The sequence below is a fragment of the Mytilus trossulus genome, chromosome 2 (assembly GCF_036588685.1).
Source record: "Mytilus trossulus isolate FHL-02 chromosome 2, PNRI_Mtr1.1.1.hap1, whole genome shotgun sequence".
NCBI classification, from domain to species: Eukaryota; Metazoa; Mollusca; class Bivalvia; order Mytilida; family Mytilidae; genus Mytilus; species Mytilus trossulus.
This window is the reverse complement of record NC_086374.1, coordinates 6,040,377-6,059,165: the sequence shown is the minus strand read 5'-3', so window position 1 is coordinate 6,059,165 and position 18,789 is coordinate 6,040,377. Positions and strand designations below refer to the sequence as shown.

General features: G+C 30.8%; 1 protein-coding gene across 1 annotated transcript in view; it reads left to right on the top strand.

Moving 5' to 3' along the window:
- The first annotated feature begins 7 nt into the window (after positions 1–7).
- Positions 8–18,789, top strand: part of LOC134706362 (mitogen-activated protein kinase kinase kinase 20-like) — a 46,240-nt gene continuing 27,458 nt past the window's right edge. Inside the window, exons 1-17 of the mRNA XM_063565243.1 lie at positions 8–115; positions 7,174–7,347; positions 7,608–7,695; positions 8,063–8,161; positions 8,578–8,643; positions 9,299–9,327; positions 10,356–10,439; positions 10,907–10,960; positions 11,496–11,582; positions 11,993–12,122; positions 13,182–13,233; positions 14,254–14,389; positions 14,809–14,853; positions 15,449–15,476; positions 16,187–16,323; positions 17,749–17,811; positions 18,270–18,368. Coding sequence (XP_063421313.1) covers positions 7,201–7,347; positions 7,608–7,695; positions 8,063–8,161; positions 8,578–8,643; positions 9,299–9,327; positions 10,356–10,439; positions 10,907–10,960; positions 11,496–11,582; positions 11,993–12,122; positions 13,182–13,233; positions 14,254–14,389; positions 14,809–14,853; positions 15,449–15,476; positions 16,187–16,323; positions 17,749–17,811; positions 18,270–18,368 — 1,344 coding nt within the window. The 5' untranslated portion in view covers positions 8–115; positions 7,174–7,200. The remainder of the gene's footprint in view (positions 116–7,173; positions 7,348–7,607; positions 7,696–8,062; positions 8,162–8,577; positions 8,644–9,298; positions 9,328–10,355; positions 10,440–10,906; positions 10,961–11,495; positions 11,583–11,992; positions 12,123–13,181; positions 13,234–14,253; positions 14,390–14,808; positions 14,854–15,448; positions 15,477–16,186; positions 16,324–17,748; positions 17,812–18,269; positions 18,369–18,789) is intronic.

The following is an 18,789-nucleotide window of genomic DNA, read 5'->3' as shown; positions in this document are numbered from 1 at the left end:
TTTTTTTCTAAATCAAATGAACGCTTAAGAATACATTACAAATTTCTACTGTTTTAAGCGCCCTAAATACACTGATTTACAAAGACGTGAGGTGCGAGGGTACAAACTTTCTTTGGTAAGCTGTCAAACATTATTTTGTGCATGTATTATATGTGGAGATCAATGTAAAATGGTGAATTTTACAAATATGCGTGAGCTATAGAACCCACAAAGCCATGCCTTTATATAGAAGCCAAACCGTTCACGTAGTCTACAGCCCTAACAACTGACATAACAAATCAGGCATAAAATCGGGAAATTAACCTGGCTTATAAATTATCAGGCATTTGCATTTGCAGGTTGACAACCAGACTATTTTATGAGGGTGTATTGCAGAAAACAATATACACTGACGAGTGTAGTGAGTTGATAAATTTAACGCCAAAAAATAAAAATTCCTGACCAAAGTGCTCAAGGGTGATGACTGAAATGGCCCTGGAATCCCTCTGAGTCGCTTTGGCCATAGTATAGTCAGCCCTCTTTTTTCATCTTGTTTATATGCAATAACTGGTTTGACCATTTGACAGAAGTTTGTTTTCAGAAAAAGTTGTACATGTAGTTATACCTTCAGGCACAAATTGTGCGCCTTGACTTATTTCTGTAATGTTATGCATCATATTTTATGGCCAAACTCAGTAAACACCTGCTTAAAAACCATTTAAGGGGGTTTGCGGGTATAAATCAACTTTTTTATTTTAATATAGGATTTTGCCAATTTGTTTCTATAAATTAACTTTATCCTATACCTAATAGAAAAATAAAATAAAAATATGGGGTCACTGTTTTTTTTTTAACTAATTGGAGAAATATAGGTAACATAAAAATAAAAAAATAACCTAATAAACGTATTTACACTATTGGTATTAAGCTGAATTTTGTCTCCAAATGACATAAGATCGCCTCCGAATTACCTTTTGACGACAAGCAACAATCACTTTTTAAAGCAATTGCTTTCATGCCATCACGTATGGCCATCTTTGTGACGCAGATCAGAGACTCCGCCCAGATCAAGCCATAGTATTTTGTTAAACAGGCTCCTGGTCTGTCATTCTTAAACACCTATGTATGTTTTCTAATGCAATACATAGCTTGAAGCTTTTGAAAAACGTTAGTGGATTTAAGAAGTTTCAGCATATGTTCTTGTAGATGTATTTTTGTATTTAGGGGGACAATTTTTTGACTATCAAAAAACATAGACGTCCGAGTGAAAAAAGTGCATTTTTATACCTGCGATTCCGTTTTACGTTCGTACGATGTTTCAACAAAATATGAAATCATTTCAGTAGTTGATTTTGTATTGAAAATTTGACTAAATTATCTCTTATTAAATACGGTTTAATATGTTTAATTGGTGTTTCTTTAAGAAAGAGGTCAGGTGCTCTTGTTCATTCATAAAATTATCTTTCATTCATAAATTTATCGTAAAATCAAAATCACTACACAGGTTATACGTAGTGTCAAATGATTACCTGTAATCTAAAAATAGACAAACTTAACTGACCTATTTTGTTGATTTGTTTGCGCAAATAATTCAGAGGAACGAAAAACACATTATAACAATAAGTTTGTTTTCCATTTTTGTCATAACTGCGTAAGATTTATCGATCACCTTACTACATGTACTAATGATAAGGACCCGTCCAAACGTGATACATTGTAGATGCCATGTCCAGATGAAGAGATATTTACAATTTGGAATTTTCTAGTTTCATACATTTAAAAAAGTACATCCTTTTTGGATATCATAATCAAAACTGGGTATGCATGACAAATGATGAAACCATTATCCTCGTCTTTCCAATAGACGAGTCTACTACGTTTGTTGACCCTCGACGGTCCACCGTGTTTGCAATTTTATTTCACATGTTTTCCAAATATTGAAGATCATTTTTCACAATGTTTCCTGAAAATTGGATAAATATCAAAGCAAACAAAGAGCTGTTTGTTCTTGTTCGTATAATGACGATTTAATGTCATGTTTGTCTGTGATGGCCCCTCTTTTTGGGATTGCATGAGAATAATAGTTATCTTACCGCATGATGATGACACATATCAAACTGAGAAATAATGTTTGGGACTTAGTTTTTAAGAAATGATGACAAAGTAACATTATGAAAATATTTTTAGTAAGCTGAAATATTTATATTTAACATGTTTATGTCTTGTAAGATATTTTATTTCTTTCCCGTTTATCAACATTTGCGTCTGGAAAGTCGAAATGTTTTAACTGTATGGTTAAATTTAAATTAATTATGAAAATTGTTAAAATTAAATCAATAAAGGAAATTATTGCTCAGTTACAAACACTACTAGGGGATAATCCATAATGATTTCTCTTTGAGTTATATGTTTCAGCACATGTATATTTGACCCCAACTTTAGCCTGGTAAACGTGTTGTCTCCTTGTGAAATATAAAACATATTAAAAATGACTTTCTGCTTAAGTTTTTAGTTGATATAAAGTTAAAACCTTCTTACTTCTCACTAGACAACACTACTGTCAGGTTTAATTCTTATATATATGTGGATGAAAAAAAGGTCCCCAAAACATTAACATGGCAGCAATTGCTTTTACAGCCTTTAAGGCTTTGATTTATTGTGACGTCAAATGTTTTGAATTTTTATGTCAAAGTTTACGGGAACCTGTGTGATTCTACGTAATGGCGGACAAATTTGTATACAAGTGTAAATACGTCTATTACAGAAATCCCATAAATTTTACAATTATTTAGTTTATGTACAGCTTATTTGAAAACAATATTGACAATAATGAAAAATATTGGTCGCTGATGTGTTAAAAGGTATTTCAATTTTATTGCAGAAAAATGTCATTTCTGCACCAAAGGGAGATAATTTTGAGCTTTTCAATGACATAAACATTCTTAAAGTCACCTGGGGCCAAAACTTATCGATTTTTGGGTTGATTTTTTTGTACCATATATCTTAAAGTAATAACTACATTGTAATAGTGTAATAAATAAAATTTGTAATGAAAAAAACCAAATGTTTCATTTTTTGCTGATTTTTTTGTACCTGTGAGCCTCTTGAATTGATATTCATCAACTCTTATACTGTTATCTTGATGATATTCAGGCCTAGGCATTAAGGCTTGTCTGATTGTCTATACCAGAGGAAAGGTTGGATATAAGTAAAAGCCATATCAATCTCCTCCGGAGGACAAGTGAAATAATTCTGCAGAAAAAAAATCTACTTCAACTTCGATTATCAAAGTGCATGTAATTAACAAAAATCAGGGAAACAAGATAAAAACAAATATCAATTTGACATTTTAACTTTTGCGCAAGTAAGTTTTGAAACTTCTTGTCCAATTGGGCAAGTTTAGAAAAACTTATTGCAGAGGCCTTATATTTTTTCATTAAATAATTAAGAATTCTATAGTTATACATATGTACTGCAGTAATTACATTGAATTTACCAAAATGAACTTCAGATAAATAAAAATTAACAGCGATAACAGTGTATAATTGTCCTTTCCTTAATTTAGAATTTTCAGTTTTAAATATACATCAAAATCTTAACACAAAAAAGAAACCTTGGTGATATTCCTTGGCGCCAAGCAGGCAACATGGATGAAAAATTATGTCCTGCATTTTTTTTAGCTGTAATCTCTGTACTGCCTTTTTATTTTTCACTATGTTCGGTCCTGCTTTCTTTTTTTTTTAGTTTATCCTGACTTTTTTTTACCTAAATTGTCGTCCTGACTTTTTTTTTGCGAGTGTCTCATCCTGACTTTTTTTTTACTCAAAATTCTTTTTTCAAATTTCACACCCTAGCCCCCCCCATAAAAATCAAATGGTAGCTCCCTAATAGAGAGATAATTCTTGGGCTTATAAACATGATAAATAAACTTTGCAATCTATGTACAAATGTTTATTTTATTTTCAATATATTTCCAATGTTCCCTGCATTGCACATATTTTATCTATCCAAGATTTAAAGGCAATAACTAAAAATAAGCACCTTTTTATTTATATCTCATGAGAATTAAAAGCTTCAGAGCAATAGACAACTTTAGACATGTTAGAGTTCGATGCATTTCCGTCAAAAACTCTGATTTTAGTGAACATCATTTGTGCGTTAAGGGGCATGGTCACTTCCGTCCTAAAGGAGAGCTAGTGGTCAAGAAAACTATAATGTTGTATTACACAAATTAATCATCAAATCAAATTCTAATATTTGACAATCAGCACTGCTGTCATTAGGGAATTGTAATTAAGTACTTACAAAACAAACATTATTTCTAATTTATCCTGTACAATGACGATCACTAAGACGCTTGATGAACGCTAATAGTGCAGGGATGCAGGCGATCCCTCTATCTGGTCAAAATGCTGGTAAATGACGTCACAAAGGCGCGCATTATTGACAATTTTTTCCAGTGACAGATGAACTCGAAAGTGGTCTATTGCAATGGGATTTCACTATAATTTATATTTCCTAGGGGCATAACTGGTTAAAAAAAATAAGATCTGGACTTATTTTGCAGGTGTAAAAGACATTGCTGATGATATAAGTTTCACAAAAATGGGCATGAATTGTACACATGACAGGGCTAAAACTTGACAGACAGGAGCCCTGTATTTCAATGTCCCCTTCAATGTGTTAAGCCAACTAATCAAAAACCACATAGAGAGGCTCACATTACGGGAATGGGGGGCCATTTCGGTTCCTATATTTTGAAGTTCCATATACATGTATCTACTGTTACAGAAGTGTCGCTGTAATGGGTCTGTTTTACTGGGATGTCAAATATGAGATTGGATGTGAAAATTTTACACCAAATAAATCTGAATTGAATGATGGAAAATACAAAATGTATATATAAATTGGTGGATATTTTGAAAAATCTAATCAATATCGGATTCCAGGGAAATACAAATGCATACAGGGGGAATTTTTATTTTAAAAGAAACAAATGCTCAGTGTTTATATTGTAGACATGGTAGAATTCTTAATACTGAGATGGAGTCAATATTTCCCACAATTATTAAATGATTCAGGCTCTGTGGTGTCTCTAGATAGCAATTTTTATACGACCGCAAATTTTGAAAAAATTTTCGTCGTATATTGCTATCACGTTGGCGTCGTCGTCGTCGTCGTCGTCCGAATACTTTTAGTTTTCGCACTCTAACTTTAGTAAAAGTGAATAGAAATCTATGAAATTTTAACACAAGGTTTATGACCATAAAAGGAAGGCTGGTATTGATTTTGGGAGTTTTGGTCCCAACATTTTAGGAATTAGGGGCCAAAAAGGGCCCAAATAAGCATTTTCTTGGTTTTCGCACTATAACTTTAGTTTAAGTTAATAGAAATCTATGAAATTTTGACACAAGGTTTATGACCACAAAAGAAAGGTTGGGATTGATTTTGGGAGTTTTGGTTTCAACAGTGTAGGAATTAGGGGCCAAAAAAGGGCCCAAATAAGCATTATTCTTGGTTTTCGCACAATAACTTTAGTTAAAGTGAATAGAAATCAATGAAATTTAAACACAATGTTTATGACCACAAAAGGAAGGTTGGTATTGATTTTGGGAGTTTCGGTCCCAACAGTTTAGGAATTAGGGGCCAAAAAGGGACCCAAATGAGCATTTTTCTTGGTTTTCGAACCATAGCGTTAGTATAAGTAAATAGATATCTATGAAATTTAAACATAAGGTTTATGACTATAAAAGGAAGGTTGGTATTGATTTTGGGAGTTTTGGTCCCAACAGTTAAGGAAAAAGGGGCCCAAAGGGTCCAAAATTAAACTTTGTTTGATTTCATCAAAATTGAATAATTGGGGTTCTTTAATATGCCGAATCTAACTGTGTATGTAGATTCTTAATTTTTGGTCCCGTTTTCAAATTGGTCTACATTAAGGTCCAAAGGGTCCAAAATTAAACTAAGTTTGATTTTAACAAAAATTGAAACCTTGGGGTTCTTTGATATGCTGAATCTAAAAATGTACTTAGATTTTTGATTATTGGCCCAGTTTTCAAGTTGGCCCAAATCGAGGTCCAAAATTAAACATTGTTTGATTTCATCAAAAATTGAATAATTGGGGTTCTTTGATATGCCAAATCTAACTGTGTATGTAGATTCTTAATTTTTGGCCCAGTTTTAAAATTGGTCTGAATTAAAGTGCAAAGGGTCCAAAATTAAACTAAGTTTGATTTTAACAAAAATTAAATTCTTGGGCCTCTTTGATATGCTGAATCTAAACATGTACTTAGATTTTTGATTATGGGCCCAGTTTTCAAGTTGGTCCAAATCAGGATCTAAAATTATTATATTAAGTATTGTGCAATAGCAAGTCATTTCAATTGCACAGTATTGTGCAATGGCAAGAAATATCTAATTTCACAATATTGTGAAATAGCAAATTTTTTTTTAATTAAGAGTTATCTTTCTTTGTTCAGTATAGTAAGAAAGAAATATCTGCAAGAATTTTTTTTAATTGGAGTTATCTTTCTTTGTCCAGAATCAACTTAAATCTTTGTTATATACAATATACAATGTATATTCACTTTTTACTACCAACTGGTAAATTTAAATAATCTTTACCATTCAGTGATAACAAGCAGTTTTTTTTACATCTTAATATTTTATGATGTATTTAAATGAGTAGTAATTGTTGCAAACTCCATTAGAATATTTTAATTGAAATTAGTTTTGGAATAAGGGAAAGGGGGATGTGAATAAAAAATTGGGTTCAATTTTTCTCATTTGAAATTTCATAAATAAAAAGAAAATTTCTTCAAACATTTTTTTGAGAGGATTAATATTCAACAGCATAGTGAATTGCTCTAAGAGAAAACAAAAATTTTAAGTTCATTTGAATACATTCATTCTGTGTCAGAAACCTATGCTGTGTCAACTATTTAATCACAATCCAAATTTAGAGTGGAATCCAGCTTGAATGTTGTGTCCATACTTGCCCCAACCGTTCAGGGTTCAACCTCTGCAGTCGTATAAAGCTACGCCCTGCGGAGCATCTGGTTGTTCATATTCTTAGGAACATTTATACAAAACGTATATATGTAAAAATGAACATGAACATACAATGATATTTTGACTTTTGATATACTACATGTACTGACTGAAGAAACCTACATAGTATATTTTGTTTTACAGATGAGTATGTGAGGAGGTTCACTGGATATGGCAGCATTTTATGAAATAGATTTTGAAGATCTAGAATTCTATGAAAGGTGTGGTGGGGGTACTTTTGGAAGTGTATACAGAGCAAGATGGAAGTCAGAAAACTTGATTGTGGCAGTTAAAAAGTTGTTAGTACTGGATAAAGAGGTAATACATATATATTAAATATACACTATTTGAAGTCTTTTTTACACACACAGTCACCAGTGTACAATGGTGTATAGATTTTTTAATGTACCAAAATATTTAACAACCCATAAAAAAATTGTCAAACGAAAACTGTCATCCATGGACATTCGTTGATTTTGGGCAAAACAAATAGTTTTGGACATTGATGAAATCTTTGTCAGTAGTTTATTACATTGTTATTATCTGTGGTGTTATGATTAACTTGTTATGTTTTCTAGGCGCAAGTACTGAGTGTATTGAGTCACAGAAACATTATCCAGTTTTATGGAGCAGTGGATGAAGAACCAAATTTCTGTCTTGTTACAGGTTTGTATGAGCTAGGTCAATTATTTAACATATCAGTGATGAAGAAGTGGAATATAAATATAAATGTATCATTTCTTTAAAAAAAAAATATCAGCTTTATGTCGTTCTAAATCGTTCTAAAATAGATAGCTAGTGTTTGAAACCTTAGTGACAAAAGTTTTCGACATAGATGAAGTAGTATTCGTATTTCATAATAGCAATGCACTATAATCTATACAATGAATTTTTACATTTTTAAAAGTCTAAATGTTTTGGTCTAATAGATATTTCTTCATCAATTATCATTGAAAAAGCATCCTATAAAACAAAACGGGTCTATTCCTTTTACATTACATGTTGTAAGTGACATTTCTTTTCTTTTTTCCAGAATTTGCTAAGAATGGATCTCTATATGATTATCTGAAGAATGATAAAGATATGTTAGATTTTGCCCACATTGTAAGATGGGCCAGAGAAATTGCACAGGGTAATTTAAAATTATAATATCAAATACTGGGATTCATTGCTAAAGTTAAATGACAAAATGATTGAAGAAATTTTGTTTTTATGATACTTATTATAACATTATATATCTTCTCATATTAAAGCAAAATATACAATAATTAGAGATAGAAAAAAGTATTTATTGTTCTGAGAATTTAAGAACAGATGATAATATCTTACTGTTAACATGGTACATGTGTTATATAGTTATGAACCGTTTATTTTAAATGTATACTCATACCTGCAGGAATTATTTCCTGTAAATTTAAATTGTTATAGGTTCAAAATTACTCTAAAACAGTCAATGCATATTTTTATATATACATTAATTATTGTAAATATATGTTTCATAGCATAAGTGCAGGTTTGAATAACTTACTATAAATATTTTCTTTTTAGGCATGAATTACTTACATGAAGAAGCTCCAACCAAAATTATACACAGAGATTTGAAGTCGAAAAATGGTAACTGATATAAGTTTCTATAAAGCAAGAAAGTGAAGGTTATACCTTACAGAGACAGCAATCCAAAGATCACAAATAAAAAAAAGTCATGTAAAGGGCAACAGAAAGTCTTCAAAAATAAGACCACTGTACACTATGTCCAAATCACAAATAACATTAAGATGACAATGATGAAAACATGACCTAGGACATACATTAGAATATCTGACAGAGTAAAAGTAGTGTTGAAGCATGCCTCCAGATGCAGGATTTTCTAGCAATGTTGAAATCCCAATGGTGGCTTTCAGTTGTTTTCTGCTTGTTTTCTGCCCTTTGGTTGGGTTGTTGGGTCTTAGACATGTTCCCTATTTCCATTCTCAATTTTATTTATGTATCTTCTGCTGTTGTTCGTAGTTGTAGGAAAGTCAATTTTCCTGCTATCACATGACATTTTTTCTTGATTTTGCAGAATGTAACTAAAGACACACTGTATTAATATCAAAATTGAATAGACTTGTAATTAACTTCATTACTTGTATCATAACAACGAAATTATTCATAAAATAAGATATTGGTATATAGAATATATAGCTTTATTAACAGTGATGATACACTTTTATATAAATAGATCATTAGATTTTAAAATGTATATAGATAACTTGACTTTATTTTGTAGTTGTTATCTCCCATGATTTGATCTGTAAGGTAAGAAACATAAGACTATAATGGTAACACTTTAACTGATTATCATATAATTAGTATACTGAAATGAAATTTTATCTGAAAAACAGGCCATTTTCAAAGACATTCTTCATTGTCAAAGCTTCAAAATGCCATATTTGTGTTAATTATCAGTGTTGTTTGCTGAGGAGTTGGAATTTTTTAGTCCCCTTACAACACATCAAATATTTTCAAATTCAAGGGGTCAAAAATATAGCCTTATCATGCCTTCTCCTTTGAATATGGTACATACTATATGATGAAATAGTTATAAATTTGAAAATTAAAAAGTATGGTAACCAATTTAATACCAATTTATTATACCCCCGCTTTAAAAAAGGGGGGTATACTGTTTTATCTCTGTCTGTCCGTCCGTCCGTCAGTCAGTCCGTCCCATGAATATTTTTCGTCGCATTTTTCCCACGAACTACAATACAAGGATTTCTGAAATTTGGTTTCAGGGTTTATCTAAGTCAGATATACTGTGTGATGTGTTTTCAGATTGATCACTTGACAACTTCCTGTTTACCGAACACTTGTATGATTTTACACATGATAGCCAAGTTGAAAACTTTCGTCACACTTTTCTCAGGAACTACAATACAAGGATTTCTGAAATTTGGTTTCAGGGTTTATCTACGTCTGCTATACCGTGTGATGTGTTTTCAGATTGATCACTTGACAACTTCCTGTTGACCGAACACTTGTATGATTTTACACATGATAGCCAAGTTGAAAATTTTCGTCACACTTTTCTCAGGACAATACAAGGATTTCTGAAATTTGGTTTCAGGATTTATATAAGTCAGCTATACCGTGTGATGCGTTTTCAGATTCATCACTCGACAACTTCCTGTTTACCGAACACTTGCATATTTTTACACTATTTATATTATCCACTTGCGGCGGGGGTATCATCAGTGAGCAGTAGCTCGCAGTTTCACTTGTTTCTTGTTATTATTGTGAGGTGATATAACTATGCTGTATAAATTATGTTCTTGTTTTGTATTTAGATCTGTGATTTTGGAGCATCAAAATTTATGGGTAGTACAACTAAGATGTCTCTTGCTGGAACGTTTCCATGGATGGCACCTGAGGTTAGTTTTGTGATTCGTTTAAACTTTTCAGATTTTATAGTGGTATCTGAAAAGAAAATATGGATCCAAGCTTTAACTATTATACCAACTAGGCTATATACAGCCAATATAGTTTTGCCAAGCTCTACATAAAAGTGTATAGAAAATTTGTACTTATAAGCATATTTTGATACATTGTTCAACTTTACCCTCAAAATCCACAAGGAAATGGTATCTATCCAATAATAATGAAGCCACAGTATATGATAAAAAATGTTATTTTTTCACATTTTGAGTGCCATCTGTCCACAATTTACATTTTTCAAATGATCTCTAATCGCCTTATTTTTTAGGATGTTTATTGCTCCTCGTTCTTTATTTACTATAGGCCACACATGTATCTTTTTAGATGTCCAATGAAACCAATTATTACTACATATATGTTGATAGATTTGTTATCTACAAATATATTGTTGTTGTTATTTCAGGTTATACAAAGTCATCCTGTGTCTGAGTCGTGTGATACTTGGTCATACGGTGTGGTAAGTTGTGTATACTCTTGATAATTAGGAGAAAAATAACTCATTATCTGACTGTTGCTGTTAGCTACAGATTACTTTGCACCTTTAAATGATTTACTTTAGTAACAAAAAAAAGTCAAGAAAGGCGTCTGATTTTTACAGTCAACATTGATGAAAAATAATTAAAACACAAGTCATTATTTAAATTAATTTGGATAGTTAGGGCATCAGCTGGCTATATATATGAGAAAAAAACCCAGCTTTGATAATCACCAAAATGTCAAAGAATTGTATTGCTTATTGTTTACCTCTTAAACATGTATACTACTGCCAAATATATTTAGTGATCCCTGTCATGGATTGTATATATTATTTAACCTTGATTTAAACCCTTCAGAAAATAATGGAAAAGCTCGCAACTAAAGCATTTTTCAAGATGGTCTCTGGGTTTAAATAAGCAGTCTGTATACTAATTATACATATTGTTTTAAGCAAGCACTGACATCTGTTGTAATGTGGACATGCCTTAACACATTTGTTATGTAATCTTTTTCAGGTTTTGTGGGAGTTATTGACACATGAGGTACCATTCAAAGGTATAGAAGGATTCCAGGTAGCATGGCTAGTTGTAGAAAGAGGAGAGGTAAGTTATCAATTTTTATTATATCACTTGGTGTCCATGTGACTTTTGTTCTTCTGTCATCCATTGATAGCACTGATATTTTCTAACAGGTCTATGTACAAATTGGATGAAAAAAACATGGTTACTGTGGGGGGAATTTTTTTTTTGATTATCAGAGACTTTAAAGGTCATGGTCTTTAAATTTCTAATAAAATCTCTGCTGCTTAAGAAATACTGAGTGAAATAAATAAGACAGAGTATCGAGTGAGAATTGTGACTTAAGTGTTAATTTGCTAACCATTCATGACTTTATGGCTGATGACTATTTTAAAAAATGTATTTGAAATCAGTAACAAACAACTCATTATCAAGTTGATTTCACCATTAAATGTTTTTATTTTAAAATAGAATTTGAGCTTTGTTGCTTTCAGAGGTTGACAATACCAAGTACATGTCCAGCATGTTTTTCCCATTTGATGAGGCAGTGTTGGGAGCTGGAGCCAAAGAAACGTCCATCATTCAGAGATATACTAACCAAGCTACATACTATATCACATGATGGTTTGTTTATTATTTTTTATGAAAATCTTAGAATATATGTATCATAGCAAAAGTGCAAGAGATATTCCATTTGAAATGAATTTCAGTGATTTTCCAACCCTCTTTTTATAGTCCCATTATGGGCCCCTGTCAGAAAGAGAAATATGCTCTTTTTTTCCCAATTTTCAGCTCTAAAATTCCCAATTGTATATAGATATCATTGCAAGATTTTGTTGGTGTAGTAATGTGGTATTTTGTTTAAAATTTCTTGAATTATGTTTTCAATATATGCAATTATAACTTATTCCTTCTCAGAGCGCAAAATTTACACCTTATCTTTCAAAATTTTCTGTCCAAACCCCACTTCAAAGTTGCACACGGCTGGTGCTGTGTGCTATCTTTATAAATGAACTTATATATTTTCCGCAAATCTTATATTTCATTTGTTTTTATTCCAAATTGCATGAGCCCCAGGACCCTTCCTTTAAATACTAGGAAAATCACTGTGAATGTAGGAGGGAAGGTTGTGTATTTTATTTTTATGTATTGGTTTTGTGTTATCATTGGTTGTCATTTTATATTCAAATTTACTTGAGGGAAGCTTGGTGGTTGTATAATGATTTTTGAAGTTGTAATCCTCCCACATTCATTTCGATGCGATAGTCCTAAATATGAAGATACTATATATACATGTTTTTGATTTAGCCTAGGCATCTAAATATTGATAACAAGATCACAATGAAACTTTTTTTGAAGTTCTTGTGGGATAAATAAGAAGTTTTAAGGCCTTATATCTCAAACTAATGTCTGGAAATAATTTGATAAATATATGATACGTTTGGATTTTTAATTCATTGGGTAAACAAGTTGCATTAACATATTTTATTTTATCTGTAGGCTGTTGATGTTGGTAAACATTGGACACATTTCTACATCTCTTTACACACTTTTACTTCATTAACTTATATCAGGTTGTATATCTGATTTCTTATCTTTAATACTATACTGACTGATCTTCATTTAAATTTAACTGTGTATGATTTCACTATAAATATGAACTGCATTTTTCTCTTCTAAAAGATTGTATTCCTGATCAGACTAACTCATTTCTACAGCACAGAGAAGATTGGAAGTAAGTTGTCATTGAATAAGTCAAATGTCTGGTAACATTGTACTGTCTTTTTATAGCCTTCAAAACATTGACAGGATTATTTCTATAATTCCTAGTGCAAGTCAAAAGTTAAATTTCATATGCTATCATTAAATATTGCCTTGTTTCACTAAAATGAATAACAGTTGTCTTGACTTTTTCTTTTCATATTTTGTTTTTCACTTTTACTTATCACCTATTACCAAATCTCTATAAGAGTACCTTGACACTTTCACAGACTCTTTAATACCTAGTGACATTGTGCACAACAGATTGATGTTTGAGGTATATGATAATATTCATGCAATCTAAGTCTTTAAGTGCCAGTCTTTGTAAGAATCAGGCAATTTAGGTAAAAATTAAAACATGATTAGAAAAAACCCACCGAGCTAATCATGCTATTTAATACTAACCATCATCCTGAGTTAAAAAGTATTAGGCTTTTGTTTGTGTGTGTCTGGTAATATCAAATAACTTGGTCAGAAAATTGGTTAGAATGATAGCAAATTACAGAGTTATCTCCCCTTTTTCGTTAATTTCAAGTGCATTTCAACCAAATTGTATCTTCTATTACCAAAACAGAAAATGGAAATGAAAGTTATTTTTGTGCATAACTACATATTATGAACTGAAATCAATGTCAAATTGGGTGGGTTTTTTTGGTCATGTTTTCACCACTGCCTGATTCTTAGGCAGACTGGCACTTAATTCCAAGACTTTTATCACTAGAAAGTAAAAATATTGTGCATTGAGCTGAACTTTCTTTTCATATTATCTATATACATATCAAGAAATTTATCAAAGATATTTTAAAAATACTATGATATTCAAGTTGAAAAATAATATGAATGTGTCAAGAAAATGACAATATTGATATCACTGTGAAAGGTTATATTTAGAATTGCAGTTGTCTTCCTTATTTTGCTTGAATAATTAAATTATTATGGTTGAAATCCAATTAAGACTTGTGTACAGTTCAAATTCTTTATTTTATTTTTATAGAAAAGAAATTCAGGCAACCTTGGAAAGATTGAAAAGAGCAGAGAGAAATCTGACAGCAAAAGATCAGGAGTTAAGAGAAAGAGAAATGAAACTTAAAGAAAGAGAAAGGAGTTTGGAGCAACAGTTTAAAGTTGTAGTGAGTCTTTTAAGTTATTTTACTAGGAAAAAAGATTCATTGAAATAATCTTTTCACTTTTTCTCTTCCTTTAAAGCATACATAGTACCAGGGAAGGTACTTACAACAATCTTGCTTATGGGTATGTAGTTTTTATGCAGTAAAGGTGTTAGAGAAATTCCAAGTGCCTTACTTGGGTATCATATATGATTTAATAGAACAATCTAAGATAATTGTAAATTCAGGTAAAACATTTGTTTTTAGTAAAATTAAATGTCACAGAAAAAAACCCACCAACAGACCATCTTGCCTAAAAAAACGAGGACATGCTTTGAGGTAACAACCCTAAACAAACTTTAAATTGATCATTTTTGGGGGTACACTGACCATTTTAAACTTGATAAAAGAATGGACATTAATATTTCTTGCTTCTTTTCCAGCATTTGGAATCATTTGATGTGAACACTTGGAGAGAAGTAGATGTGGTATGTTTATTATATGATAGATTCTTTAAATTTTTGGATTTTTTCCCTGTCATTAGATGGTATTTAGAATAAGCTTTGGTAATCTTTATTTTGATTAAAACAATTAGCTGTTTTAGAACCTAATAATAAAATTGAGAAAGGAAACGGGGAATGTGTCAAAGCGACAACAACCCGACCATAGAACAGACAACAGCCGAGTACATTCTTGGTAATATTTTCAAAAGTATACACCAAAACTCTGCAATTGACTATTTATAATAAATAACTTAGAACAAATTTTAGCATGTATGTCCCAGTCAGGCTTGGATAAATTATGAAAGCAGATTGATTTTGATGGAAGAAAAGATGAATAAAACAACCAACACAAAATTCATCAACAGTTACTGTTAGACATGTTGATTTTGTTGATTTTCAATGTCAGATGCACTAGTCTCTGTGCCTTCTTGGAATCTTTGACGTATTTGTAAAACTTTCTAAGAAAACTCTGTTGCTAGCTGATATTCATTTCTCCACTGGTTCTTGAATGAAATTTTATAGAATGTTGAGTTCTACAGCACCAATAAGTCTGTATTTAATTATGGCTATATATTTTCAGTTCCAATGGATACTACAGATCAGTAACAGTAAGTATATATCTTGGAGGTAAAGATTTATTTTACCAGGTTGATATCCCATGCATTTAATACATAAAATTGAGAATGTAAATAAGGAATGTGTCAAAGAGACAACAACGGACCAAAGAGTAGAAAACAGCTGAAGGCCACCAATGGGTCTTCAACACAACAATTAAATCCTACATGCAGAGGCAGGCTTCATGTGGCCACTTAACAAAAAATTTGATCAGTTCATTAAAAATGGATGTCATACTAAACTCCAAAACATACACATGAACTAAAATTAAATATCATACAAGACTAACAAAGAATATGTTTTAAATGATTCATTAAAATGTATAAATTGAAGTTTCTTGGTGAAACAAAAATCGACAACACAAACAAATCTAAAGGTCAGTATGCAGTCCTCAAAAATCTTATCTTAAAAGTGTTATATGTTCCACTTCGCTTTTAACAAACAGCGATTAGTCAATCAAATGTTTATACATTCTCATTTATTGTAAGTGTGCACAGGAGATTATCTTAACTTTATTTGGCAGTACCTTTCAGGATTTTTAGCCCTAATTCTCTTAAACTTTGTTCTTTATTATGCCTTTTTAAACCACAGAACATTATAATACAAGTATTTTAAAAATAGTATCATAAACATCAAAATATATTTCTTGTATAGTATTATTGTAAAACATTAATGTAATATATATTATTCATTACAATTTCAGATTACTCTGATGACCTAGAACAGTATGCAGACTTATTTTTACAGCACAATATAACAGGAAAGAGACTGTTGAGAATGACTCATACTGATATAGAAAAGTTAGGAATTTCATCATATGGGCATATCTTAGATTTATCTGTAAGTTAGGAATATCATCTTATGGGCATATCTTAGATTTATCTGTAAGTTAGGAATATCATCATATGGGCATATCTTAGATTTATCTGTAAGTTAGGAATTTCATCATATGGGCATATCTTAGATTTATCTGTAAGTTATGAATATCATCATATGGGCATATCTTAGATTTATCTGTAAGTTAGGAATATCATCATATGGGCATATCTTAGATTTATCTGTAAGTTATGAATATCATCATATGGGCATATCTTAGATTTATCTGTAAGTTAGGAATATCATCATATGGGCATATCTTAGATTTATCTGTAAGTTAGGAATATCATCATATGGGCATATCTTAGATTTATCTATGGGTAGGAATTTCATCATATGGGCATATCTTAGATTTATCTATGGTTAGGAATTTCATCATATGGGCATATCTTAGATTTATCTGTAAGTTATGAATATCATCATATGGGCATATCTTAGATTTATCTATGGTTAGGAATTTCATCTTACCGACATGTCTTAGAATTAATTATAAAAAACGAAATAGTATCCTACAGATGTATCTTATATTTATTTGTAAGTAATGAGATATCACTTTATGAACATATCTTGTATTTTTCTGTAAGTCAGAGATAACATCATATGGACATATCTAATATTTATATATAAGTGATCATAGAACTAGAAAGGTTAATTTTCCATTTTTGATTCCCAAGTCTGCTGAAATTGGTAAAAATATCTCTGTTTAGTGCTCAACTTTAACCATTTTGGATTAAAACTATAGTTACTCTGATTTAACCAAATATTTGAAAATCCATATTTATTCAAGATATTTTTTATACAAACCAACCATTCAAAAGTATATCCACTATATTTGTTGAGTTGATGAATATATCTATATAGAATATTTGTCAATTTCAGAACTATTTACAATATTAGACCAAAAGGTTACCATACGGTGTTCCACATATAATCAAAGTATTATTATGTTAAAAGTGAACTATTTTAACATCTTTTTTCCTATTATTTTTAGTTGTATTATTAAATGATTAGACACTTACTAATTAATCATTAAGATGACCTCCAAGAATTGCTGCTGTTCATATGACCCAATATTAACATGACTCATAAATAGAATGAATTGGGATTTTGATATTTGTTTCTAAAAACAAAATACAACACAAAAACAAAATACAAAATACAAAAAAAAAACTAAAACAAAAACAAATAAATAATAGGTTTACAATATTAAAAAATATGAACAGAAAATATTTGAATTGATAAAAACTGCTAAATGAAGTGGTATTGTAAAATTCATATACTTACAAACTTGTTTCAGGGAATCAAATGTAGTGTATAAAATGACTGAAATGAAATAGAGTTGTCTCCCATTTGCCAATGGTCTTACATTTTTATCTTCTTTCATTGCAGACAGAGATAGAGTTATTGAAAGCTCATAATCACAGACTGCTTAATTTCCCTCCTTTAGCAAAGGTAAGGAACTGTAAACCATCTTATTGTGTCAGAGCTATTTGGTTACACCAAACATGGTCACAATCATCAATTTTTAGTTTTAAAAATGTGTCTGATGATCCTACCTGCAGACGAATATGGCCAACATTCTAACAAAATATAAAAAAACAAGTCCGCATGTAATGTGATATTTTCGCGATTATTTGATCCCTATTGCTAGTATTTATATGAAGTAAGTGTTATTATTTCTCATTTAAAAAATGGCAAATATTGATATAACCGAACTAGGATATAGTTCAGGATTACAAATATATAAAAAGAATTTACCTGAAATGCTAGTTTTACACAGACTTCAGCTTGTCCACAAGCCTTATAGATAATTCTCGTATATATATAAGAATGTAATAAAAGAAAGTATAAGAACTGCATATTAAAACAATAGAAATTAGACATGCTCATCTTGTGATATATTATTTTAGGATGCCTCTCCCAATACAAAAGATACCTCACCTTTATACAAGAAAGTGACCTTGACCTTTATATTTGGACATCATCATAGATTATCACCATCAACAGGGGTATGTACTTTAACTTCTTACTGTCTGGCCTGGGACAAAAATCACAGAATGCCAGATATAGGAACACAAGCCTTTTATTTTAGAAGGTTGAAGACCTGGATACTTGAAATCTTGTAAAAGAAATATGAAATGTTTTGAAGTTTCTGTCTCATACATTCATTGTTCATAACCTCATTTCAGGGACTGTTTTAAAAATGAGAAATTTTGTCACACCAATTTCAACCTGTTATGAGAAAAAGGATGCTTTTATTTAGATTATTGAATCCTTGCAAGCTGTACATGTCTGTCAGTCATTATTCACTTGACATTGACCACATTTCACTAATAAGTGAACTTGTAAAGTTTCAGAGATAAGTCCATATCTCAAATTCTATAAGCAATATCTGAACTATATTTAGTGCATACAAATATTTAGGTGGCA